The 27,815-nt window shown below is 35.1% G+C and overlaps 1 protein-coding gene across 2 annotated transcripts in view; it reads right to left on the bottom strand.

Moving 5' to 3' along the window:
• LOC130176479 (BTB/POZ domain-containing protein 10-like) overlaps positions 1 to 26,403 on the bottom strand; it is a 31,837-nt gene extending 5,434 nt beyond the window's left edge. The window contains exons 1-6 of one of the 2 annotated variants that reach the window (XM_056387598.1): positions 26,241 to 26,403; positions 18,214 to 18,479; positions 17,741 to 18,062; positions 16,450 to 16,552; positions 13,717 to 13,837; positions 12,029 to 12,226 (exon numbers count right to left, since the gene is read on the bottom strand). In XM_056387598.1, coding sequence (XP_056243573.1) covers positions 12,029 to 12,226; positions 13,717 to 13,837; positions 16,450 to 16,552; positions 17,741 to 18,062; positions 18,214 to 18,403 — 934 coding nt within the window. In that variant the 5' untranslated portion in view covers positions 18,404 to 18,479; positions 26,241 to 26,403. Of the gene's footprint in view, positions 1 to 12,028; positions 12,227 to 13,716; positions 13,838 to 16,449; positions 16,553 to 17,740; positions 18,063 to 18,213; positions 18,480 to 23,723; positions 24,023 to 26,240 lie in introns of those variants that run through there. The other variant, XM_056387597.1, reaches the window with a different exon arrangement.
• Between the last annotated feature and the right edge of the window lie 1,412 nt (positions 26,404 to 27,815).

Here is a 27,815-nt window from a genome sequence, read left to right as displayed (position 1 = left end):
GGTCTGCTGGAACTCTCAGGTCTTTTAAATCACAGCTGAAGACTTTTCTGTTTGCCACTGCCTTTTATTAAACCTAATTAGTTAATATTTTACACTGCACTGTAACTTTTATTCTCCTGTTTCATCTGTCTTATTCCTTTTTAGCTTCTTTTTATTTCCAAATTCAATACTTTTTAAATTATACTTTAATGTCTTACTTGTGTTGCTTTTTTTTCTGACTTGATTCCTTTCATTCTCTATTAAAGCACTTTCAACTGCGTTGTTGTTGAAATGTGCTATACAAATAAACTTGCCTTTTATGCCTTCTGTCATAGAATAATAAGGCATAACAACGTCATAAGTATATTAAGGTCAAATAAAAAGTCATAAAAACATCATGCTATTCTATGACAATTTATACCCTGCTATAGTAAGGCCTAAAAAGTAACTCATAGTATAGTAAAGTGTATTTAAATATGTTTTCACTTGTGTTGCTTTAATATTGTGTCTTGATGCCTTTCATGCTCTATGTAAAGCACTCTGAATTGTTGTTGTTGAAATGTGCTATACAAATAAACTTTTGCCTTGCCTTGTCTTGCCCATCTTTCCCTATACTATGACGTTTTTATGACTTTTTTATGACTTTTTATGCCTTACTGACATGAGGCATGACAACATTATGGTATAATAAGGCATAAAAATCCATTAAAAAAATCATAGTATACTAAGGCTGAGACATTTCATGCCTTACTATACTATGATGTTTTATGACATTTCATTTTTATGAATTTTTATGCCTTATTATTCAATAACATTTTAATGACTTAATGCATTGCTATACTATGATGTTTTTTGACATCTTATGCCTTGCTATATTAAAAGTTTTTTTTATGACTTTTTATGCTAGTCATAAAAAGTCATAAAAACATCATACTGTACTATGACGTTTTTTGACTTTTGATACTTTATTATAATGTGAAATTTTTATGATTTTATAATTTTTTATGACTTTTTACACCTTGCTATACTATGAGCTTTTCATGCCTTTATGCGTTACTATAGAAAGGCATAAAAAGTCATACTATAGTAGGGCATAAAAATATAAAAACATCATAATATACTAGAGTTTTGTATAACTTTGCCTTACTATACTATGACTTTTTTTTATAACTTTTTATGGCTTATGTCAGTGAGGCATTAAACGCCATAGTATGATAAGGCATGAAAAGTCTTCATAAAATACGTAAGGCATAAAAATGTGAAAAAAACTCATGTTTTAGTAAGGCATAAAAAGTAAGAAAAATCTCTTAGTACAATAAGGCATAAAATGTAAAAAAAAAAAGGAATGTTATTATATTTTTTGTGCCCTACTATAGTATGACTTTTTATGCCTAGTAAGGCATCATAGTATAGGTTAGGCATAAAGCATCATAAAAACATCATAGTATGATAAGGCAGGAAGAGTCATAAAAATATCATAGTATAATAAGGTATAAAAAGTCAGACTATGGTGAGGCATAAAAAGTCATAGTATAGTAAGGCATAAAACGACATAGTATAGTAAGGCATAAAGAGTCATAAAAACGACATAGTATAGTAAGGCATAAAGAGTCATAAAAAAACGATATAGTATAGTAAGGTATAAAAAGTCATAGTATAGTAAGGCATAAAAAGTCATAAAAATGTCATAGTATAGTAAGGCATAAAAAGTCATAAAAATGTCATAAAAACGACATAGTATAGTAAGGTATAAAACGACATAGTAAAGTAAGGCATAAAGAGTCATAAAAACATCATAGTATGATAAGGCAGGAAGAGTCATAAAAATATCATAGTATAATAAGGTATAAAAAGTCAGACTATGGTGAGGCATAAAAAGTCATAGTATAGTAAGGCATAAAACGACATAGTATAGTAAGGCATAAAGAGTCGTAAAAACGACATAGTATAGTAAGGTATAAAGAGTCATAAAAAAACGATATAGTATAGTAAGGTATAAAAAGTCATAGTATAGTAAGGCATAAAAAGTCATAAAAATGTCATAGTATAGTAAGGCATAAAAAGTCATAAAAATGTCATAAAAACGACATAGTATAGTAAGGTATAAAACGACATAGTAAAGTAAGGCATAAAGAGTCATAAAAACATCATAGTATGATAAGGCAGGAAGAGTCATAAAAATATCATAGTATAATAAGGTATAAAAAGTCAGACTATGGTGAGGCATAAAAAGTCATAGTATAGTAAGGCATAAAACGACATAGTATAGTAAGGCATAAAGAGTCGTAAAAACGACATAGTATAGTAAGGTATAAAACAACATAGTATAGTAAGGCATAAGGAGTCATAAAAACGACATAGTCTAGTAAGGTATAAAAAGTCATAGTATAGTAAGGCATAAAGAGTCATAAAAACGACATAGTATAGTAAGATATAAAAAGTCATAAAAACATCATAGTATAGTAAGGCATAAAAAGTCATAAAAAAAAATGTAGTATAGTAAGGTATAAAAAGTCATAGTATAGTAAGGTATAAAACGACATAGTATAGTAAGGTATAAAAAGTCACAAAAACGACATAGTATAGTAAGGTATAAAAAGTCATAGTATAGTAAGGCATAAAGAGTCATAAAAACGACATAGTATAGTAAGATATAAAAAGTCATAAAAACATCATAGTATAGTAAGGCATAAAAAGTCATTAAAAAAAATGTAGTATAGTAAGGTATAAAAAGTCATAGTATAGTAAGGTATAAAACGACATAGTATAGTAAGGTATAAAAAGTCACAAAAACGACATAGTATAGTAAGGCATAAAAAGTCATAAAAATGTCATAGTATAGTAAGGCATAAAAAGTCATAAAAACAACATAGTATTGTAAGGTATAAAACGACAGTAAAGTAAGGCATAAAGAGTCATAAAAACGACATAGTATAGTAAGGCATAAAAAGTCATAAAAATGTCATAGTATAGTAAGGCATAAAAAGTCATAAAAACGACATAGTATAGTAAGGTATAAAACGACATAGTATAGTAAGATATAAAAAGTCATAAAAACATCATAGTATAGTAAGGCATAAAAAGTAATTAAAAAAAATGTAGTATAGTAAGGCATAAATAGTCAAAAAAATTACATAGTATAGTAAGGTATAAAACGTCATAGTATAGTAAGGTATAAAAAGTCATAGTATAGTAAGGCATAAAAAGTCATAAAAATTTCATAGTATAGTAAGGCATAAAAAGTCATAAAAACAACTTGGTATAGTAAGGTATAAAAACTCATAGTATAGTAAGGCATAAAAAGTCAAAAAAATTACATAGTATAGTAAGGTATAAAAAGTCATAAAAACATCATAGTATAGTAAGGCATAAAAAGTCATTAAAAAAAATGTAGTATAGTAAGGCATAAAAAGTCATAGTATAGTAAGGCATAAATAGTCAAAAAAATTACATAGTATAGTAAGGTATAAAACGTCATAGTATAGTAAGGTATAAAAAGTCATAGTATAGTAAGGTATAAAAAGTCACAAAAACGACATAGTATAGTAAGGTATAAAAAGTCATAAAAACGACTTGGTATAGTAAGGTATAAAACGACATAGTATAGTAAGGTATAAAAAGTCACAAAAACGACATAGTATAGTAAGGTATAAAAAGTCATAGTATAGTAAGGCATAAAAAGTCATAAAAATGTCATAGTATAGTAAGGCATAAAAAGTCATAAAAACGACTTGGTATAGTAAGGTATAAAACGACATAGTATAGTAAGGTATAAAAAGTCACAAAAACGACATATATAGTAAGGTATAAAAAGTCATAGTATAGTAAGGTATAAAAAGTCATAGTATAGTAAGGTATAAAAAGTCATAGTATAGTAAGGCATAAAAAGCCATAGTATAGTAAGGCATAAAAAGTCATGAAACGTCATAGTATAGTAAGGTATAAAAAGTCATAAAAACGTCATAGTATAGTAAGGCATAAAGTGTCATAAAAACGTCATAGTATAGTAAGGCATAAAAAGCCATAGTATAGTAAGGCATAAAAAGTCATAAAAATGTCATAGTATAGTAAGGCATAAAAAGTCATAAAAACGACATACTATAGTAAGGTATAAAACGACATAGTAAAGTAAGGCATAAAGAGTCATAAAAACAACATACTATAGTAAGGCATAAAAAGTCATAAAAATGTCATAGTATAGTAAGGCATAAAAAGTCATAAAAACGACATAGTATAGTAAGGTATAAAACGACATAGTATAGTAAGATATAAAAAGTCATAAAAACATAGTATAGTAAGGCATAAAAAGTCATTAAAAAAAATGTAGTATAGTAAGGCATAAAAAGTCATAGTATAGTAAGGCATAAATAGTCAAAAAAATTACATAGTATAGTAAGGTATAAAACGTCATAGTATAGTAAGGTATAAAAAGTCATAAAAACAACATACTATAGTAAGGCATAAAACGACATAGTATAGTAAGGTATAAAAAGTCATAGTATAGTAAGGTATAAAAAGTCATAGTATAGTAAGGCATAAAAAGCCATAGTATAGTAAGGCATAAAAAGTCATGAAACGTCATAGTATAGTAAGGTATAAAAAGTCATAAAAACGTCATAGTATAGTAAGGCATAAAGTGTCATAAAAACGTCATAGTATAGTAAGGCATAAAAAGCCATAGTATAGTAAGGCATAAAAAGTCATAAAAATGTCATAGTATAGTAAGGCATAAAAAGTCATAAAAACGACATACTATAGTAAGGTATAAAACGACATAGTAAAGTAAGGCATAAAGAGTCATAAAAACAACATACTATAGTAAGGCATAAAAAGTCATAAAAATGTCATAGTATAGTAAGGCATAAAAAGTCATAAAAACGACATAGTATAGTAAGGTATAAAACGACATAGTATAGTAAGATATAAAAAGTCATAAAAACATAGTATAGTAAGGCATAAAAAGTCATTAAAAAAAATGTAGTATAGTAAGGCATAAAAAGTCATAGTATAGTAAGGCATAAATAGTCAAAAAAATTACATAGTATAGTAAGGTATAAAACGTCATAGTATAGTAAGGTATAAAAAGTCATAGTATAGTAAGGTATAAAACGTCATAGTATAGTAAGGTATAAAAAGTCATAGTATAGTAAGGTATAAAAAGTCACAAAAACGACATAGTATAGTAAGGTATAAAAAGTCATAGTATAGTAAGGCATAAAAAGTCATAAAAATTTCATAGTATAGTAAGGCATAAAAAGTCATAAAAACGACTTGGTATAGTAAGGTATAAAACGACATAGTATAGTAAGGTATAAAAAGTCACAAAAACGACATAGTATAGTAAGGTATAAAAAGTCATAGTATAGTAAGGCATAAAAAGTCATAAAAATGTCATAGTATAGTAAGGCATAAAAAGTCATAAAAACGACATAGTATAGTAAGGTATAAAGCGACAGTAAAGTAAGGCATAAAGAGTCATAAAAACGACATAGTATAGTAAGGCATAAAAAGTCATTAAAAAAAATGTAGTATAGTAAGGCATAAAAAGTCATAGTATAGTAAGGCATAAATAGTCAAAAAAATTACATAGTATAGTAAGGTATAAAACGTCATAGTATAGTAAGGTATAAAAAGTCATAGTATAGTAAGGCATAAAAAGTCACAAAAACGACATAGTATAGTAAGGTATAAAAAGTCACAGTATAGTAAGGCATAAAAAGTCATAAAAATGTCATAGTATAGTAAGGCATAAAAAGTCATAAAAACGACATAGTATAGTAAGGTATAAAGCGACAGTAAAGTAAGGCATAAAGAGTCATAAAAACGACATAGTATAGTAAGGCATAAAAAGTCATTAAAAAAAATGTAGTATAGTAAGGCATAAAAAGTCATAGTATAGTAAGGCATAAATAGTCAAAAAAATTACATAGTATAGTAAGGTATAAAACGACATAGTGTAGTAAGATATAAAAAGTCATAAAAACATCATAGTATAGTAAGGCATAAAAAGTCATTAAAAAAAATGTAGTATAGTAAGGCATAAAAAGTCATAGTATAGTAAGGCATAAATAGTCAAAAAAATTACATAGTATAGTAAGGTATAAAACGTCATAGTATAGTAAGGTATAAAAAGTCATAGTATAGTAAGGCATAAAAAGTCATAAAAATTTCATAGTATAGTAAGGCATAAAAAGTCATAAAAACGACTTGGTATAGTAAGGCATAAAACGACATAGTATAGTAAGGTATAAAAAGTCACAAAAACGACATAGTATAGTAAGGTATAAAAAGTCATAGTATAGTAAGGCATAAAAAGTCATAAAAACGACATAGTATAGTAAGGTATAAAACGACAGTAATGTAAGGCATAAAGAGTCATAAAAACGACATAGTATACTAAGGCATAAAAAGTCATAAAAATGTCATATATAGTAAGGCATAAAAAGTCATAAAAACGACATAGTATAGTAAGGTATAAAACGACATAGTATAGTAAGATATAAAAAGTCATAAAAACATCATAGTATAGTAAGGCATAAAAAGTCATTAAAAAAAATGTAGTATAGTAAGGCATAAAAAGTCATAGTATAGTAAGGCATAAATAGTCAAAAAAATTACATAGTATAGTAAGGTATAAAACGTCATAGTATAGTAAGGTATAAAAAGTCATAGTATAGTAAGGCATAAAAAGTCATAAAAATGTCATAGTATAGTAAGGCATAAAAAGTCATAAAAACGACTTGGTATAGTAAGGTATAAAACGACATAGTATAGTAAGGTATAAAAAGTCACAAAAACGACATAGTATAGTAAGGTATAAAAAGTCATAGTATAGTAAGGCATAAAAAGTCATAAAAACGACATAGTATAGTAAGGTATAAAACGACAGTAAAGTAAGGCATAAAGAGTCATAAAAACGACATAGTATAGTAAGGCATAAAAAGTCATAAAAATGTCATAGTATAGTAAGGCATAAAAAGTCATAAAAACGACATAGTATAGTAAGGTATAAAACGACATAGTATAGTAAGATATAAAAAGTCATAAAAACATCATAGTATAGTAAGGCATAAAAAGTCATAAAAATGTCATAGTATAGTAAGGCATAAAAAGTCATAAAAACGACATAGTATAGTAAGGTATAAAACGACAGTAAAGTAAGGCATAAAGAGTCATAAAAACGACATAGTATAGTAAGGCATAAAAAGTCATAAAAATGTTATAGTATAGTAAGGCATAAAAAGTCATAAAAACGACATAGTATAGTAAGGTATAAAAAGTCATAGTATAGTAAGGCATAAAAAGTCATAAAAATTTCATAGTATAGTAAGGCATAAAAAGTCATAAAAACGACTTGGTATAGTAAGGTATAAAACGACATAGTATAGTAAGGTATAAAAAGTCACAAAAAGGACATAGTATAGTAAGGTATAAAAAGTCATAGTATAGTAAGGCATAAAAAGTCATAAAAATGTCATAGTATAGTAAGGCATAAAAAGTCATAAAAATGTCATATATAGTAAGGCATAAAACGACATAGTATAGTAAGGTATAAAGCGACAGTAAAGTAAGGCATAAAGAGTCATAAAAACGACATAGTATAGTAAGGCATAAAAAGTCATTAAAAAAAATGTAGTATAGTAAGGTATAAAAAGTCATAGTATAGTAAGGCATAAAAAGTCATAAAAATTTCATAGTATAGTAAGGCATAAAAAGTCATAAAAACGACTTGGTATAGTAAGGCATAAAACGACATAGTATAGTAAGGTATAAAAAGTCACAAAAACGACATAGTATAGTAAGGTATAAAAAGTCATAGTATAGTAAGGCATAAAAAGTCATAAAAATGTCATAGTATAGTAAGGCATAAAGAGTCATAAAAACGACATAGTATACTAAGGCATAAAAAGTCATAAAAATGTCATAGTATAGTAAGGCATAAAAAGTCATAAAAACGACATAGTATAGTAAGGTATAAAACGACAGTGTAGTAAGATATAAAAAGTCATAAAAACGACATAGTATAGTAAGGCATAAAAAGTCATTAAAAAAAATGTAGTATAGTAAGGTATAAAAAGTCATAGTATAGTAAGGCATAAAAAGTCATAAAAATTTCATAGTATAGTAAGGCATAAAAAGTCATAAAAACGACTTGGTATAGTAAGGCATAAAACGACATAGTATAGTAAGGTATAAAAAGTCACAAAAACGACATAGTATAGTAAGGTATAAAAAGTCATAGTATAGTAAGGCATAAAAAGTCATAAAAATGTCATAGTATAGTAAGGCATAAAGAGTCATAAAAACGACATAGTATACTAAGGCATAAAAAGTCATAAAAATGTCATAGTATAGTAAGGCATAAAAAGTCATAAAAACGACATAGTATAGTAAGGTATAAAACGACAGTGTAGTAAGATATAAAAAGTCATAAAAACATCATAGTATAGTAAGGCATAAAAAGTCATTAAAAAAAATGTAGTATAGTAAGGCATAAAAAGTCATAGTATAGTAAGGCATAAATAGTCAAAAAAATTACATAGTATAGTAAGGTATAAAACGTCATAGTATAGTAAGGTAAAAAAAGTCATAGTATAGTAAGGTATAAAAAGTCACAAAAACGACATAGTATAGTAAGGTATAAAAAGTCATAGTATAGTAAGGCATAAAAAGTCATAAAAATTTCATAGTATAGTAAGGCATAAAAAGTCATAAAAACGACTTGGTATAGTAAGGTATAAAACGACATAGTATAGTAAGGTATAAAAAGTCACAAAAACGACATAGTATAGTAAGGTATAAAAAGTCATAGTATAGTAAGGCATAAAAAGTCATAAAAACGACATAGTATAGTAAGGCATAAAAAGTCATAAAAACGACATAGTATAGTAAGGTATAAAACGACAGTAAAGTAAGGCATAAAGAGTCATAAAAACGACATAGTATAGTAAGGCATAAAAAGTCATAAAAATGTCATAGTATAGTAAGGCATAAAAAGTCATAAAAACGACATAGTATAGTAAGGTATAAAACGACATAGTATAGTAAGATATAAAAAGTCATAAAAACATCATAGTATAGTAAGGCATAAAAAGTCATTAATAAAAATGTAGTATAGTAAGGCATAAAAAGTCATAGTATAGTAAGGCATAAATAGTCAAAAAAATTACATAGTATAGTAAGGTATAAAACGTCATAGTATAGTAAGGTATAAAAAGTCATAGTATAGTAAGGCATAAAAAGTCATAAAAACGACTTGGTATAGTAAGGTATAAAACGACATAGTTAGATTAGATTAGATTAGATTCAACTTTATTGTCATTGCACAGAGTACACGTACTAAGACAACGAAATGCAGTTAGTATCTAACCAGAAGTGCAAAAGAGCAGTTAAAGTGCAAGTGTGTGCTGTACAGGTATGTAAAGTGAGGGTGTGCATAAGTATTAGTAAAAGTCATAGTATAGTAAGGCATAAAAAGTCATGAAACGTCATAGTATAGTAAGGTATAAAAAGTCATAAAAACGTCATAGTATATAGTAAGGCATGAAATGTCAAGACTTTTTATATCTTAGTATACTATGACGTTTTTTATGACTTGTTATGCCTCATGTCATACCATAGTAAGACATAAAACGTCATAAAAATCCTCACATTATAGTAAGGCATGAAATGTCATAAAAACGACATAGTATAGTAAGGTATAAAACGACATAGTATAGTAAGGCATAAAGAGTCATAAAAACGACATAGTATAGTAAGGCATAAAAAGTCATAAAAACGTCATAGTATAGTAAGGCATAAAGAGTCATAAAAACGACATAGTATAGTAAGGCATAAAAATTCATAAAAACTACATAGTATAGTAAGGTATAAAACGACATAGTATAGTAAGGCATAAAGAGTCATAAAAACGACATAGTATAGTAAGGTATAAAACGACATAGTATAGTAAGGCATAAAGAGTCATAAAAACGTCATAGTATAGTAAGGCATAAAGAGTCATAAAAACGACATAGTATAGTAAGGTATAAAACGACATAGTATAGTAAGGCATAAAAAGTCATAAAAACGACATAGTATAGTAAGGTATAAAACAACATAGTATGGTAAAGTATAAAAAGTCATAGTACAGTTAGTCATAAAATGTAAAAAAAACCTCATGGTATAGGATGTTGTTTTTATGACATTTTTTGTGCCCTATTATAGTATGACTTTTTATGCCTTTCTATAGTCAGGCATAAAAATAAAAAAAAAAGGCATAAAATGTGAAAAAACATCATAGTATAGTTAGGCATAAAGCATCATAAAAACTTCATAGTTTATAGTAAGGCATAAAAACTCATAGTATAGTAAGGCATAAAGTCATAAAAATATTATCTAATAATAAGTTATAAAAAGTCATAAAAACCTCATGATACAGTAAGGCATCAAATGTCAAAAAAAGACATGGTATATTATGATGTTTTTTCATGACTTTTTATGCCTTACTATACTATGACGTTTTTTTTTACTATATCAGTAAGGCATAAAACGTCATAGTATAGTAAGGCAAAAAAAAACGTAAGGCATAAAATGTGAAAAAACGTCATAGTATAGTATGTTCTTTTTATGACATTTTTTGTGCCCTATTATCGTATGACTTTTTATGCCTTTCTATAGTCAGGCATAAAAATTAAAAAAACGTCATAGTATAGTTAGGCATAAAATGTAAAAAAACGTCATAGTATAGTATGATATTTTTAGGACATTTTTTGTGCCCTACTATAGTATGACTTTTTATGCCTTTCTATAGTCAGGCATAAAATGTCATAAAAACTTCATAGTTTATAGTAAGGTATAAAAACTCATAGTATAGTGAGGCATAAAGTCATAAAAATATTATCTAATAATGAGTTATAAAAAGTCATAAAAACTTCATAATACAGTAAGGCATCAAATGTCAAAAAATGACATAGTATATTATGATGTTTTCATGTCTATTTATGCCTTACTATACTATGACTTTTTTATAACTTAGTATACTATGAAGTTTTTATGACTCATTATGCCTCATGTCATACAATAGTAAGGCATAAAACGTCATAAAAACCCTCACATTATAGTAAGGCATGAAATGTCAAAAAACGTCTTTGTATACTGTGACGTTTTTATGACTTTTTATGCCTCGCTACACTATGACATTTTTTTTTTTTTTTACTATGTCAGTAAGGCATAAAACGTCATAGTATAGTAAGGCAAAAAAACGTAAGGCATAAAAATATGAAAAACATCATGCTATACTATGATGTTTTTTGACATTTTATGCCTTGCTTTAGAAAGGCATAAAAAGTCAAAAAAACATCATAATATAGTAACGCATAAAAACGTCATAGTATAGAAGTTATATGCCTTACTACACTATGACGTTTTTAAGCCTTACTATGCTATGGTGTTTTTTATGCCTTACAATACTATGAAATTTTTATGACTTACTGTACCATGATTTTAATGCTTTACTATACTATGCCTTTTGTTATGCCTTACAATACTACAACTCAAAGCTTTGAGAAATGTGAACCCATCAGGACCACAACTTTTCCCATGTATTTAATAAAGCCAGCAACTCTGCTAGTTGGTTAAGCAACAAAACATGGAAAAAAATGGTGAGGCACATAGGTTCAATAAAGCATTAGTAGATGACTTTTAAACATTACTAACAGGTTGTCTATCATAAAGTGGTAGCATGTAGTAGATTTGCTTACTTTTTTAATGTTCATTTCTATAACTTGAACCTCTATAGCCTGAAGAGAAAAGTTCAAGTTTAGCAACTTCAGAAAATGTCTGACAAACTGGTTTGAAAGTACAAGTGTGACACATGCAGCAGCTGAAGGATTTGTTCATGCTACAGTACCCTGTGTTCATAAAAGAAAGAATCTAAACTTAGTTTCTGGTAACTGGAGCATGACCTCCATCAGATTATTCTGACACTGCTATGTGGCTAACATCCTGCTACCTACTGGTTTAATCAGAAAATGTATAGTCAGTATCAGTTATGGTGAGAGAATCTTACTCTGAGAGTACTCCTCTCCCATCTGTGGAGGATACTCTTCATCCCAGTCCACCACGTCATCGTCGGTCAGCACCACCACATGACACTCCCTCTCTCCACTCTGAGCGCTGGCTACCATCAGTGGCAGCACCATCTCCTCCAGGTAACACTCGAACTGACGCCGTGCCCCGTCATTAGACAGTTCGTGCATCAGGGCGCCTGAGGAGAAACCATGGAGACATGAGTGAGGATGACGACAGAGGGAGGAAATGATAATCTGCTCATTTACTTTTCCTGCAACTGGCTGGTGGAACTAAATCCTTCCTTGGAAACAACCTAAGATTCAACTGCAGCAAATAAATTGCTACTGTCTTTTGATTATCAAACTTGAAACTAGTTGCATTGACATTGAGGAAGTAATGAATACCATGCTACAATTTGTGAGTAGCAAACCTAATACTGATTATATGCTATGATATATATTCTGTAGCGCCACAACACTTATAGTGCTGACAATGCACAAAAATGTTCACTTTTATTTTTAAAAAAATGCAGCTCCTGTGATTTGGATGTTGCACTTGGCCATATTGCGATTTCAATTATATTTTGATTAATTGTGCATCCTTAGTGTAGATGGTAAAATAACCAATTTACCTCCACTACAGTACAATGTCGTCCTCTTGTGAGCAGGCCGGTTTTCGTTCTGTTCTGGTTATACAGCTCACAAGATACAGGCAGCACTGCACCAGTTTTGACTTAAATATTACCTCTGTAGAGCTGCTTACATGAAATAAATTCTGTTGTAATAAACTCCTAAATGCAAACACTTAAAATACAAAACTAGAGCTATGGTTCACATGAGGACGCTGTGGATTATACATAACAGAACTGATTTAAATTAGACACATAAAGGCAGAAATGACTAAAAATTATTTTTTTTTAAAAACCCACATCCTGCCAATACAAGAATGAAACCTGCTCACATTTGTTGGCTTTATGCATAACAACCATCACATTTCACAGCTAATCATGACCTACTTAGAGCCCCACACACACACACACACACACACACACACACACACACACACACACACACACACACACACACACACACACACACACACACACACCAGCAGCCTGTGAGCTGTGGCTCCACCTCCCACACACACAGAGACACAAACAAGAGGCACCAACATGGACAACAACAACACAAATATCCAGTGCATACAAATGTTAGTATGTATCACACAGACTCAAATTTCCATGTAAGGGAAAGATGTCACAGGTGCATCAAATACGAATTTAAAGCAAACAAAACATCTACGTCAGACTCTCACAATGAGCCAATCAGAACAATTTACAATGATGAGAGAGGTGATGGGTTGTGTCTACGTTTAGTTCTCACTGAGAATTTACATTTTATGTAAATGACGATATGTATGTCACCTCCAATGCTTTACAAACTAAAGCTTTTTCTTCATGAAAATAAGTTTGAAGCCTTCTATACCCATCAAATGTGCAATGACATCCACAAGCGAAGTCTATTTGTGATCCTCTCTAATGCAGTTACACAACAACAATGGAACCAGTCTGTGCTCCAAACACACCAAACTAAGTGCTAACTAGTAACTATATGAGTCTGCAGCGCTACACACTTCAGACAGTAGATCAACGGCTAAACGAGCAGCATGTATGGACGGTATACTCACTGAGGTCTCTGCACTTGATGGTGCTGTAGTTGAAGGAGATACAGAGGTAGTCACATGCCTCCCGCAGCTCGGGAATGGAAACGCCATCAGGACAGCGGATTATCCCCGACTTGTAGTAATCCTGCCATTTTCAGCAGCAGCAGCAGCAGACACACACACACACACACACACACACACACACACGCGCGCACACACACAAATGGATAAATGGGGAGAATGGCGAGTGTTCACATGCACACACAGGCATGGGAGAAAAAACAAGACGCCATTATTGATTCAGCTCCACTCACACAGGCGGCGCAGAGAGAGAGAGAGAGAGAGAGAGAGAGAGAGAGAGAGAGAGAGAGAGAGAGAGAGAGAGAGAGAGAGAGAGAGAGAGAGAGAGAGAGAGAGAGAGAGAGAGAGAGAGAGATGGATGAAGAAGATGGGGGGGTGAAGAGCGAGCAGAGATGAAAGTAAAATCTAGCAACGTCACAGACAAGAGGGAAAAGAAGAAGAGAGAGAAAGATCGTTCCCTGCTCCACTTTCCATCCTCTCTCTGTCTCTGTGCAGCCTGTGTCATGTGAGACTCTCACACTGGCTGTTTCCCATGAGAGCCTCCACTCAAACACAACAGGCTGTGATGGAAACATGGGAGCAGAGACTCAGGGCACACAGGACTGAAAGCTCTGGCTCCACTCACCTCCCTGTCTCCTTGAGTTTTGTTTAATGCCAAGAGACAAACACAATCATGCCACAATCCATTGTGTCACAACCACAATTAAGGAATTATTAGCTATTTAGTAATGCCCTCACGAAGAGCGGAGGCAAACGGATATTGTTTTGCACTTGCCAGAAACATTTCAGAGGCCTCATATCGACAGAATGGTTTGAGGAATCTATTTTATCCACACTGGAGGACTGTTGTTGCTTTTCCACTTGTGACACCGTGCTGCTGCTTTTCCTATGAACATCACATGATGCTGCTGCGACTTGCCGTCAGCACTAATAAACAGGCATGTTCACAGCGGTCACTGTGCTCTTACGCCGAAGATATTTCAGCTCAAGCTATATAGAATCTGGCTGAATCATCTCCAAGTCATGTTGAGGTGACTGGGAATCAAACTACAGAACATAAAGCATAAAAGATAGAAGCACCTGTTCACTATAACACATTTCTATAAGTACAATCATATTTAAAATGTCTTTTAATGTGTAAACGAACACTTTAGTTGAGGTAGAGAGTTCAGTCATTCATTTGTGGCTGTTGAAAGCTCCGGAAGAGCTACTAAATGGACCGGTTTTCTCAAATACCGAAGCTGTTTGTAACTCACTTATGTTTTAAGATTATTTCTGGGGCGTTTACTTCACTGCCTAAGCCACTTTTCAGACATGGAATACATTAACAATGCTGGCTTTATCCGTCTGTTAAAGGACAGTGTTTTGTCATTTCAGACAGTGGTGACTTTTACATGAATCATCCTTACACACATTTACTGAAAGACCACATGTGCTTGAGTCATATTTGGCAGCTGTGGCCTCAAAAGCCATAAAAGAACAACAAGAACAAAACAACAGCTATTTATCAAAGCTACACAGGCACAATTTCACGCAATGAACAATGGTGTCGCACTTGTTCTACATCCGCCTGCTTGTGAACACACAGGACCGTTCACACACAGAAATACCTCTAGAATGTCAAATATGGTCAACCACATCCGAAAGTCCAACTGCCTTAGAAAAGAAGGTTTTAAATCACTGTGGAATAAACAAGAAAAATAAAGATGGAAAAACATCACAGACAACTATGTTAAGGGACTATAGCAGTAGTATTCAATTTAAATTCAAAGAGGTTCATTTAGACAAATATCCTCAAGCACAGGTCCAGAGCGTTGGTCGGGGGATAACAAATAATATATACCATACCTCCTCTATATAACAACAAATAATAAGTGTATGTTCTTTTGTTGTTTCAAGGAAAATAACAGCTGTAATAAATAATAACTACATAACAGAGAGCTCTAGAAAAAAACATAATAAAGTGCTTGATTTTACAAAATGAAATAAAAAGTGTAGCTTGATTGTCAGTCTTTCTTCTTTATGGTTAACACTAACAGTCTAAACCCTTTTAGAATAAAAGATCTCAACACACCTGAACAAATTAAAACCTTCTTTTCTTTTTTTTCCCCTCTTCCATCCCACTTTCTCCCCTTATTTCTACAGTCGTACTTTCAAATGTAATGAAATTAATTTGTCACGGCTCTCCCTCAGCCTTTAGACTATAAGGAAGTAAGAAATATATAGCAGGTAATAATAAATTGATAAATGATCAATCAAACATAACATAAGACAGATTCCAAACAGGAAGATTTCCACATAAAGACTGAGCTGAATATCTTGTCAGCAACAGCTGTAAGGAGTGTTGGGCAGTAGAAGAATTAGAAAGTGAATAAACCATTACAGTTGTCATTACTGTATATTTCATAAAGGTTTTGAACTCACTGGGCCCCAGAGAGAAGAGGCACAAAAAGGATAGAGGATAAAAAGATCAGGAAAATAAGACATAGAAGGGGGAAGAAGAAAGGAAGTAAAAGAATAAAGAGACAAAGAGATGGGGTGAGGTAAGAGAGGAAGAGGGAAAGGCAGTAAGGGACTGAGGAAAAAAAAGAGTCATACTGAGGCAAAGGAAGCAAGAAAATGAGAGAAAGATAGAAATACAGTGATACAGAGAGAAGTGTGCAGATGCTCTCTCACCAAGATGGCTCTGAACACAGTGGAGCTGATGCCGTCAGCCACCTCAAATTCTCCTTTTTCATTGGGTCTTGTGAAGTTGTTGTCCCGGCCGGAACCAAACATCCTGAAAACAAGCAAAAAAAAAAAAAAAACACAGGAGTTTCTTCAACTTCTGATTGTGAAGACTCAAAATACCAGTGATGTAGAGCAGTAGCTGTACTGTGTCTGTTTTGTGTTAAGCTTCAAAGCTGGAATGAGACATTAAAAAGGTACTGGAGACACTGAAGCTGATCAGGTCTCAATGCATCCTGACAATCAGGGAGGAAAACTGTGCTGTTTCGAAATGAACATGAACAAAACCACTGAGCTGAAAATAAAGAAACAAGAAAGGAAAACAAAACCACCATTACCTTTAAGGATCTTTATGGTTTACCTATCATAAAAGGTGTATTATTCAAGCATCAATAAATCATTGATAAGTTACTCACATAATTACATGTTTAACACATACAAATACTGATCTGTTGGTTTACCGTTTTATTGTTAAGAGTAAGAGTGTGCCGACAGCTTTAACAGGAAATAGGAAACATCCAAATTACCTCTTTCCTCTTTAATAAAGCCAAAAAGGAAATAATGATACTGTTACATAAAGACGTGACAAATTAAAGGAAAAGCCAACGTTAAGTGTCTTAGTAAATAAAGTGTAGGGCCGTCAGAACAGCTTCGAGCATCGTCACTCATCTGTATGCATCCAGTAGAAATGCTTTCTTAGAACTACCGGTTTCTACCCAGCTGTTGCAGCACTCACTGTCCGTAGCAGCATAACATGCAACGTTATGAAACCTGCTTTTCTTCTAGGCTTCAACGATGTATTGAACATCTTTCAGAAGTAAAATATCTCATGTTAGATTCAGGTGCTCACTGATATGTTGGGTCTATGGGGAACTGTCAGGTGACCTATTGTAAAAACAGACGTCTTTCTTTGTTTGGGGGGATCAATATGTGGAACTCCTCACTTGTGTTTCCTGCTGTTTTGTATGTCTTTGTATTTTATATATGTGTTTTGTATATATCTGCTTATTCCACAGTGTTATATAGGTTAATATAAACATGAACTAAATAAAAATAAACATTAAATAAATAATTCAACATATTTTATGAGAAATGTGGTCTTAATTTTGAAGACTCTCACTTGTGACAGTGATATATGACGTTAAAAATCAGAATCAGAGAAACTTTAATGAAGACGAAGTGAATAAAAATTGTACAAAAGTTATATGTACGTCTAGTAAATCTATCTCTCAGTCATTACCTGCCCAGCATGGTGTTAGGTTGAGCTGTGAAGATGGCAGGATCCACCACAAATCTTGTATTGTCCACAATAAGCGTCACTCTCTCTGCCAGTCTCAGTCCGCTGCGGTGCCCTTCTTTACTGCTGAGGTCGTACACGTAGATCATGTCACACGGTCCTTGGCCCAGGTTCTTGGGGTGGTGGTCAACTCCAGGAAGACCAAGGGGCCGAGGTATGTGTCCTCCAATCAGAGTGCCTCCAATGTGGGCGTAGGGAAGAGAAACCCTGGGAGGACGTGGACTGGAGGATCTGGAGGACGAGCCTCCATCACCACGTTCACGGTCTGGTTCACGGAGGGAGAGGAGGATACATGAAGATCAAAAAGAAAGCTTCAGGACAAACATTTATACACACATTATTAGTGGGTGGAGACAGTAACAAAAGTGGGACAACTAAACTCTCTAATAATAAATCCTTTATGCTTTTCTCCTCACCGTGCTGCCGAGTGGGAGAAGTAACATTCCTGATGCAAGGCGTCAGCTGGCTCTCTCCTCTCTCATGGGAAGAGTCACGTGAGCGGTCGCTGGAGCGCCGGCGTTGTTCCCGGTAATGTTCTGCTCCTCCTCTTTCTCTCGCACCGCCGACAGCACCACCACCACTGGCACTGGACCCGTACAGACTCATGGTGCTGACCTGCTGCTGCTGCTGCTCCTGCTGCTGGTGGTCGCAGTCCAACACTGACAAACCACACTGACGGTCACTGATGGAGATGAGAGAGCACACACACAGGGGAAATTTAGAGTTATGAGCATATCTTTCATTTTTCCTGAACAGCTGCTGAACTCAAAGTCAGACTGCACAACGTTCATGCTGAATATTGTGGTAAATACTATTGTGTCTGTTTTAAAACTAACAACTTCTTTTAAAAACTAAATAAGGAACTTTTTGAGTGGAAGCGATTAAAAGTGACACTTCAGCGGGCGTCTGCTTTCAACAGATTTTCCTAAAACTGCCGCTGCACAAAGATGGCAAGAGATTGAGGTGACTGCAGAAATGTGTGACCAGGTTTCTTCTTGCCTAGCTGTGAGTAGTCCCTTTCCACCTCAATCCAAAATGCAGCCCATGTATTGGACTTAAACTGCAGCCTCATTGTTGAATCAGAGGTGACATCAATGAGCTGTTCCTCTTCTGCAGTGCTGAAGTCAGCAGCTGGTGTTGCACTCAATAGTTCACGGATCCAGTTGTATTTTGCAGAATTGTGGCACCAGGAAATGCCTCCTGAAATGCTTTTGGAAGGGAGAGATATGAGTTTTCATAAATGGGATCACCGTGTCCTGCAGCTTGTCGCCCTTGATCAATGATTTCATGCTCTCTAGTGATTCTATATTCCCCTTTTTCACTTGCTGCTCCCACATCGTCACATAGTGTGTTGGTGCCCTGAGTTTCCTAAACACATCACTGTGGTACGCAAGTTTCATGAGGAAATTGTTATTGTTAAACTTATTTCCCTTTTCCTTCAAGAACAGTCTGAACTCATCCCACTATTCAAACACTCTGGATAAAACCATCCCATGTGACAGCCATCAGGACTCAGGACTGTGAAACAAAACAGCTGTGAGATTGGATCCAATTTCCTCGCACAGTGTAGAAAAAAAAACCTGGGCTGTGATAGATCTTGTTTTGATGTAGTTTCCTGTGGCAATGATGTCTGGCATCACATCGTTCAGCCCTGTACTCAGCTGTTTAGACGCTAACGCCTCTCTATATGTGTCATATAGGGGGGAATCTTTTCCCAGCCCCTGCCTGAGCCCCGTCAGTGCAAATCCCCACACAGACAGTCCTCCCACTTCAGATCCGCATATTTCAACCAAGTGTCAATGACATTTTTTCAGCAGCTGCTCTGTTAGTTACACGTTTGCAGAAAAGCAAATCCTCCCTCAAATCCTCGGCATCGATGAATCTGATGTATGTTATCAGTGAACACTTTGTTACCGTCAGTCGATCCATGTATCTGCTGTTTGACAGTGGGATAGCCTTTAGTTTGACGGCTGTTGCTTCATCAATCATAGTTTAAACCGTATCAATAGTAGAAGGAAAATTAATTCCTCAGCTATAGTGTGTGGCTACTTTGTAGGAGGCGAGTTGAGCATTTAAGACACAGATGATGCTTTAACAAGGCGGCACGGAGATATCAAATCTGGAGATATCTTTCACATATTTGTTCAACTGGTCATTTTAGATGATAAAATACACATAGAGTTAACATCCCAGATGAACACAACAATGGAAATAGTCGGGATGAGGATTTGCAACAATCTAATGCTCTCCACCTGGCGCTGGAGATAGTGGGACCTCCTTGACCCTAGCTGACATAGAGAAACTACAGCTGGACATGGAGGAGAAAATCATTTCAAAACTATCAGAGTAACTCCCAGCGGATCGTGCCTTGATGGACTGACGTAAACAGAAAAATTCAGCACATGGAAACATATTCTGGCACGTTTTTATTCGTTGCAGCAGCAGCATCATAGTAAGACTGAATTCCAAACTGTCACACAAGTTTCACTTGGTCACAACTTCAAGTTCAAGTGGGATCAGATTACTAATCACACAGAAACCAAAGAGCACTGATGCATGATTTCATGGAACAAGTAGATAGATTACTCGGTGCACAGACTCGACTCTCTCTAGGCACACTCACACACGCTCCTGTGCAGAAATTGCTCAGGGGGTAAAGGGTTTATGTTTTGCGTGCTGAGCTGTGGAACGAGAGGAGAGCCTGTAAAAAATTCTGCAGTCAACTCATGTGAACCCTTACAGGGGCTGAGTGCTGCAGAAACAGGACCGGCAACAAACCACCAACGTCAGCTTGCAGCTACAGAAACACGCCACCTCGAGTAGCCATTAGAGAGTGTATCCAAGTGAAACAATCAGAGCGAGCTGAACTCACTTAGGTAAAGTACAACAAACAGGAATGGCCTCAGCTGTTTACTTGCTTTGCAGGCTGTTTTCTCAGAGATTTTTGACTGATAGGTAACAACCCCATCAACCTTGCCTCCGAGCGAGCGATGCTTCCTCGAGTGGTTCTCAGAGTGTTTTTCCAGAGACAGACAAGCAGCCCTAAGAGAGCTGTTACAATATCTGCCCTCCATTTCAGAGAGGATTTTAACACACAAACACATACTCATGCATGCATTAATGAACATGTCAATGAGTTTGATTCTTTTGACAGTGTGGTTTTTAGGTCTTCATTTTTTTATACATAGTAAAATATTTCCTAAAAAGTTGGAATTACATAATATATAAGTCGATAAGCATTGTATGTAATCCTACTGTGTTCGACAGCCATATATTACACTTACGAATTGACTTTCAAAATAAATGCAATGGTAAATATATAAAGATCTAGACACAAGAATAGATTAAGATGGCAGGGAGTGCAATAGAAGTATTTATAGGTCTGTGTTTTAATGTCCCATTTGGACATTTATAGTTGGGCTGAAACAATTATTTTCAGTGATAATGAATCTGATGATTATTTTCTCGACTAATCTTAAAGAAAAAGAATGGTAGCAAACTATTTCTAATTGCATTATTATTCTGTTATGATAAATTACATTCCTGCAGTTTTGTTGATGAATGCATCCATTTCACTTCCACTGTGACAGTGCAGCCGCCCATCTGATCAATAGCGTTGAGCTTGTAAGGCCAAAACACTTCCAGGTCTCACTAATGAAGAGAGCCTTGCTCTCTTGAGAGGGGCTGCTATGAAATATGATGATGACTCTCTACTATAGGCTATAGCATCAGTGAGATGGAAAATGGGAGCAGGTAGGGGCGGAGGGACCGAGAGAGATGGACTTATTTTTATTATTTTATAAAAATGGAGTTAGTGACGTATAAAAAGGGCCAGAGTACTGCCTCCTACTCCGCACAGCACACAACTGGAAACACATAAATAAACCACTAACACATAAAGCCATGACCTGGCTCGTTGAGGCAGGTTTTGCATGTGTTTGTTATATACTATTATTATGAAAAATAAAACAAATCAAGTGCAGGGAGTGCTGTTTGTTAATGAATTACTTAATACTTTTGTTTCCATGCACCATGTCCAGTTAATAGACAATGTATGTTTTGGCAGAGCTCCAGGCGCTGGTAATGAGAGATGCCTCCCTGGATACTGACTGACATGTCAGCGTGCTGGATGGCCGGGCAGCTGCTGATGTGAGGACTGGCCGGCCGGCCGACTAACGGGCTGATTGAAGGGCTAATTGGTGAAATGTCTGGGTGGGCAGCCCCAGACAGAAGGGACCAAGCTGTAGCAAGGCCAGTGAACTGATGACAAAAAAACAATAAATGATGCAGTGTGATGACTGCACATCACCTTTAATTCCCACTAACACCTGCACTACACCCAGTCAAGGTCACAGATTCGTTTTTGTTTGATGGTGCCCCATCAGTCTTGGGATGCCAAAGACTCAACCACATACACAATCCTACATGGACACTAAAGATTTAAATATAGGATTTCATAATGCCAAAATTAAAAATGTAAAGAAAACCATTGCATAGGGTGCTAGTTAACTTTTAAATTTCAAATTCTATACAAAAGATTAACATTGCAGAAATCACAGAGTAAACCAAGACCCTTTTTCTGTTTACAACAATATAGCTGCACAGTCTGGCAATGTCCTTGAACACAAGACAAGGGTCACCACAGCAGCTGAGGAAAGGAAGAAATGTGCACACAAAGATGCGCATACACACACACACACACCTCTCCCTCTGGTTCAATGTGTTCAGGTGAACTGACTGACATGGACAGAGGAAGACCTTCCTCAGGCGATATTACAGACACTACTTATCAGTCAGTGTGTGAAAAACAGAATTCAAGACTATTCATAAAAAGGCAAAGACCATTATTCAGGTCTATTATTCATTATACAAAGGTTAAACATTATACTGATGAGAATACTGTCATGAACAATTAGGTCTCCTTTTCCAAACCGCCACACTGAAGTGACCTAGCAAGAAATTACTGATATTTTGTGCTGTGTGTATTGACACTAGTGTCCGACGCAGTGCAAATGCATGTTTTATGTCTAATGGGATTTTAATATTTTTATGTTTGTCATTAATGGGATCATAAAAACAAAAGCGGGTCTTCCAGCCAAACAGGCAGGCAGCCAGTGGCCAGAGCTGCAGGGTAGAAAGAACAAAGGAGCTGAGGAGGCAATATTTCACTCACAGCAGGCAGCTCCTCTCATCTTTCACATGGCAATGCAAATCTACAGCGGCCAAGATTTCACGCAGCCAGAGAGAAACTAGAGGGGGCTAACATTTCACTTGTCCAATTTCCTGTTACTGGGTGCCACCCTCCTGATACCTCAATTTCCCTTTTCCTTTGCTGAATAGGTCAATGGCCTATAGTGCTTACAAAAGCTCTGGACGGAGGTTTAATGTGTTAAATACAAGAGAAGTTCTACAGCCCATCTAAGGCACAATAAAGATTCAAGGCGTCTAGGCAGTCTATTAAAAGCATGAGGTGAGAGCCCCAAGGGGTGAGGGTCCCATCTATTATTTAGGGGCTGCTGACACCAACACACACAGATGGGCAAAGGCTGGGAAGCTGCTCTGTGTAGGATATATAGATATATGCCATATATAAGTAGGGAAATACTCCTTTATAACAGTACTATGAATAGCCCCCTTACTCCAAAGAAATTATATAAATCAGAAGAAAATATAATTTGAGAATATTTTGGTAATTTCTGATAAAAGATCATGATTTGATTTCACAAGATCACTCTGTTCAGTACCAGAGAGTCTGACTGAGTCCCAGCATGAATAATAGAGTCTGTGATTTTCTTTCTGGGGCACTATTCTTATTCCTTACATTACAGTAAATCATACCAAGAGGCGTACAATAAAAAAAAGTGTGTACATGTAACACAATGACAGAGCTAAAGCCTCGGTGCTTTGAAAGCGGACGTGCACCTACCGGTCGGTGTCAGAGGGCCAAGTGAAGACAAAGCAGCAGGGGATGAGCTGCGGGATGACGGCGGCACAAAAGCCTTGCGCTCCTCCGAACAAAGCGGGCTTGCCGGCAGCTTCAGCATCCTCGCTCATTACTTTCCAACTTCATCAGCATCGTTTCACGCAACTCAACCCCGGACTTTAAGCCGCTGCTGGAAAAAAAATCCACCGCTTCGACCCAAAGCTTTAAATGTGACTACAAGGCGAGGGAGGCGCGCACCGGCTAGTCATTCAGAGTCACCGGAGGGACCTTAAACTGTGAATGGCCGCGTGCTTGACTGAATCAGAGCGATGCTGCCTTCACTTGCTCCTCGTAAGCTCCCACTTCTGAGTTCTCTGAGTGCACTTGTATTTTAATGGTGGCTGGTCGTTAATAATAACATCTACGTACATCGTCCACTTACTGTCATTTAAACCAGGACTCCCAAATGTCACATGTTATGGAAATAATGAATAATGTAGGAATCACAGTTCTCTACTAAAACGTCGATTTCCGCTAATTGAAGGAACCTTTTAAAATATTTTCAACACACTGAAACAAACAATGGTTAGTCTGACTAGATGCTATAGGGTACATCGTATTGGATTTATATTTATGTATTGATTGTTCGATTTTTCAGTATGTGTATCCGTTCACAACCAAATATTGCACAGAAATTCCCCCTTTTCCAGTAGTATCATTATATGTGGTTTTTCAAATAGGACCACACTGGCCCAGTTATTGCAATATCTACGTCATTTGAAGGCAGCATCAAGCAGACTATTATACAGGAAAATTTGTTCCACAAGCCTGCTTTAGCTGGATGCAGGAGATTAAAACATGCTGAGCGCTATATCTACTAATCAAAGACGCATTAAAAGTCGATGTAGAAACACAGGCCTAACGAAATATCACTGACTTATCAAACGTTCCCCCTCATCTCTTCTTCTCCTTCAACATCACCACAGCAAGTGCAAAATTTAACAAGCCATCAACATGTCATATTATAACATAACTTAGTCATAAGGAAAATTGTATCATCTATCACTTTTAGGGTCTCTGGTTGATTCTGAACTGTGACCTGCAAGAGGGGCTGTAACGGCAATTTCACCTTTGTGACACCAGGGGACTCCTACAAGATATAATATAGTAAATTCAGTCTACCAGGCTAAGGCATATAGCTGAATATATCATGCTGTCATAAACTGATGAGACTACATTCTGTAATGACTTAGAGTAAAGTAAAGTTCCTAGCAGATGGACGCAATAACCTCACTTGTTAATATCAAGTGTATTCAGTTTCACCTTCCATAGGAAGATCAGCCTTTTTTTTCCAACTCCTAACTCCTTGAACATTACATGATCCACATGGAATGATCAATAGGTTAATTTGGGATTATTTTTTTCATATTACCACAACAAGGACTGTAGGGTTTTTTCTATAATATGACAGTGTATTATCAAACGGAATCCAGATTGATTTATTTGAAATGATTTCAACCCACCTTCTGAATGACTCTGGGTAATTTTGGTACTAAATTAAAGTTACACATCAAACATCCATACATCTATCCATTCATATGTAAACTATCACAGTGATAATTGCTGGCATATTGGCGATTACGAAAACCATTATAATAACTGTAAATGTTACCATGATTTGAATGGAAAACACTAGCCTGGAGGCAAATAAGTGTTGTATTTGGAGATTTTGGGTAAACTGTTTTCATTCATTTAAGCTGTACTAATAGTCAAGCTGCAAGATATACTTGACTCAATTGTAGTTGCATAGCATTTTAATTTTCAAAATTGAGTTAACATTTTAATATTGTCCACCATAGAGCGCGTTACAACTTGTAAAATCAAATGTCAAAAAGTCTATTTTCATTTCTAAAATGATCTTTTGATAGGGTCATAGAACACACATGTGAGTATATGAACATGAAAATGTTAATTGGATTGTTGCATTTTATTTATACTCAAATAAATGTACGTATCCTATTGTAAAATTACATTTACAGGTTTACGTTAGCTTCTTAATATAGTCCTCTACAGGCTTCCACACCCTCATGCTACACCAACTATGACCACATTAGCTGGAGATAAGTAACAGTTGGTCTGGCAATAATGACTGCTGCTACCTTTTCAACTTACACGTTTTACCGTTGATGAACAGAGAGCACTGAAATAAATATTCTGACACTTTTATTCTGTCAATCAAAATCAATTTTGAATTCTGATAATATTCAGTTACCGAATAAGATCCAATGCTGCTGTTCTCGCTTTTAAAATGTGACTGTGTATGAACTTACCAACGATGTAAAAAGCGAAAAGTCACTTGACATATTGCCTTACAAAGACTTCAGAGCGGCTTAGAGGATTTTGGACTTTTTGGTCAGCCTGTTTATTCAGCTTTAACCGCTAAGCTAAACACATCGCCAGCAGTTAGTCGGCTAACGTCAGCTAGCTGGCTGTATGAACCAGAGTTTAAAACAACGTTACCTCCTTGCGTTACATTCCGATGTGACGTTTTGTCCGGTTGCTGAAACAGCCCGCTGTGAAATCGACCGTAGACCAAAGGACAAGAGTTTTCGTAGAAACTCCTAGCTTACATGAACTGCACTTGTCTGTTGGTTCTTTATTGTTTTGGTCTGAGATAGCGGAGATCGCGTGAAAGATATCGCGATACAATAGCACATTCCAAGGGGACCTCCCCCGCGTGCATGCACGCACGCACGCCCACACATGGCTATCTGTTTGTTTCTGAAGGCATAAATAACCAATGAAAACAACAACCCAGCAAGCAATTCATTAATTAATTTTTTATTCATTCATATTATACACGCCTAGCATAATTAGGCCTATAAAAATAAAATGCCATATTTCATAAACATAGGCCTAATGTAAAAATACAGGCTATAGTTTATATCTGTAATTTAGCAGTTTACAGCCTAACCTTAAATATCCCTTTGGACGTTTCACGGTCAAAATCCAAGTTAAAATAATTAGCATTGCGAGTAGGTCTGCAATGTAATCATACAGACAAAATTCATATAATCTATTTAAACCAGACAACCCGATTTAAATGTCTGTCCATTAATGAGAGCATTGTAAAATCATAAACAACAACGTTGGTCCAACTCTTTATCTCCTTCAGTTTGTCGAAGTGGACTAAGTAGCTATGGGAGTGGTTTACAACACCACCTGTCAAACAAAAGTGCATTCACAACAGGGAAGCTTTGCCTCGTCAGGGCACAGTTTCATAAATATCAAGTTCATAAAATGCAATAAATAATGTGAAAATGTACAATAAATAAAAGTGCAGTCTAATAAAATAAGGACGCGTTCAGACATCCAGAAACGTTTCAAATTAGGTAGAAAAATAGTAAGTAGCCTGAAATTCTGTAAAAAAGAATGTTGTAAATGTTGCTGCAAGTCAAACATAATCAACTAAACTCATGACTGCTTTGACTTGAGGAGCTTTTCCAAGAAGTCCAAAGCGTACTGAATCTCCTCTGGTGTCAAGTCCGGTAGATCTTCGGGACGCAGCCTCCTCCTCGTCCGGCCCACCTCCCTGCTGCTGCCCCGGGCCGCGGCGGTGTGGATGTCCCGGAGCCTCATCTGCAGCCACTCCTGGCGCTCCTGCACCTGCTTGTGCTCCCCAACGTTGTGCATGAGCTGGACCTCACTCACCGTCCTCTTTCTGTACTCAGGATTATAAGATACATAGGCTACATTAATTACCTGTGCAAAAACAGGCTGCGATGATAAGAAGGAGCGTTAATTAAAGATATAAATGAGGTAATGACCTTGTAGTTTAGGTGATCTTAATTGATCTGAAAGAGGAGATAGGAGGTGAAATTACCTCATGGGGCGTCCTTCACAGAGAGTGGAGAGGTGTAAAATGCAGAGTGACATGAATACGAATTTATAGTCCCTATTCCGCATGTTGACCTTGATGACCTGTTAGAAAAAATATGAAAAAAGGGAAATAATTTAAATAACTAAATTTTAATATAAGTGAGAAGGTTATTGCACACCAAAATCAATTAAATTTGTAGTATATCACAAATCAGC

This window comes from Seriola aureovittata, chromosome 10 (assembly GCF_021018895.1).
Source record: "Seriola aureovittata isolate HTS-2021-v1 ecotype China chromosome 10, ASM2101889v1, whole genome shotgun sequence".
Lineage (NCBI taxonomy): Eukaryota > Metazoa > Chordata > Actinopteri > Carangiformes > Carangidae > Seriola > Seriola aureovittata.
Note: the sequence above shows the minus strand (reverse complement) of the source record. Positions and strands in the feature narration are given on the sequence as shown.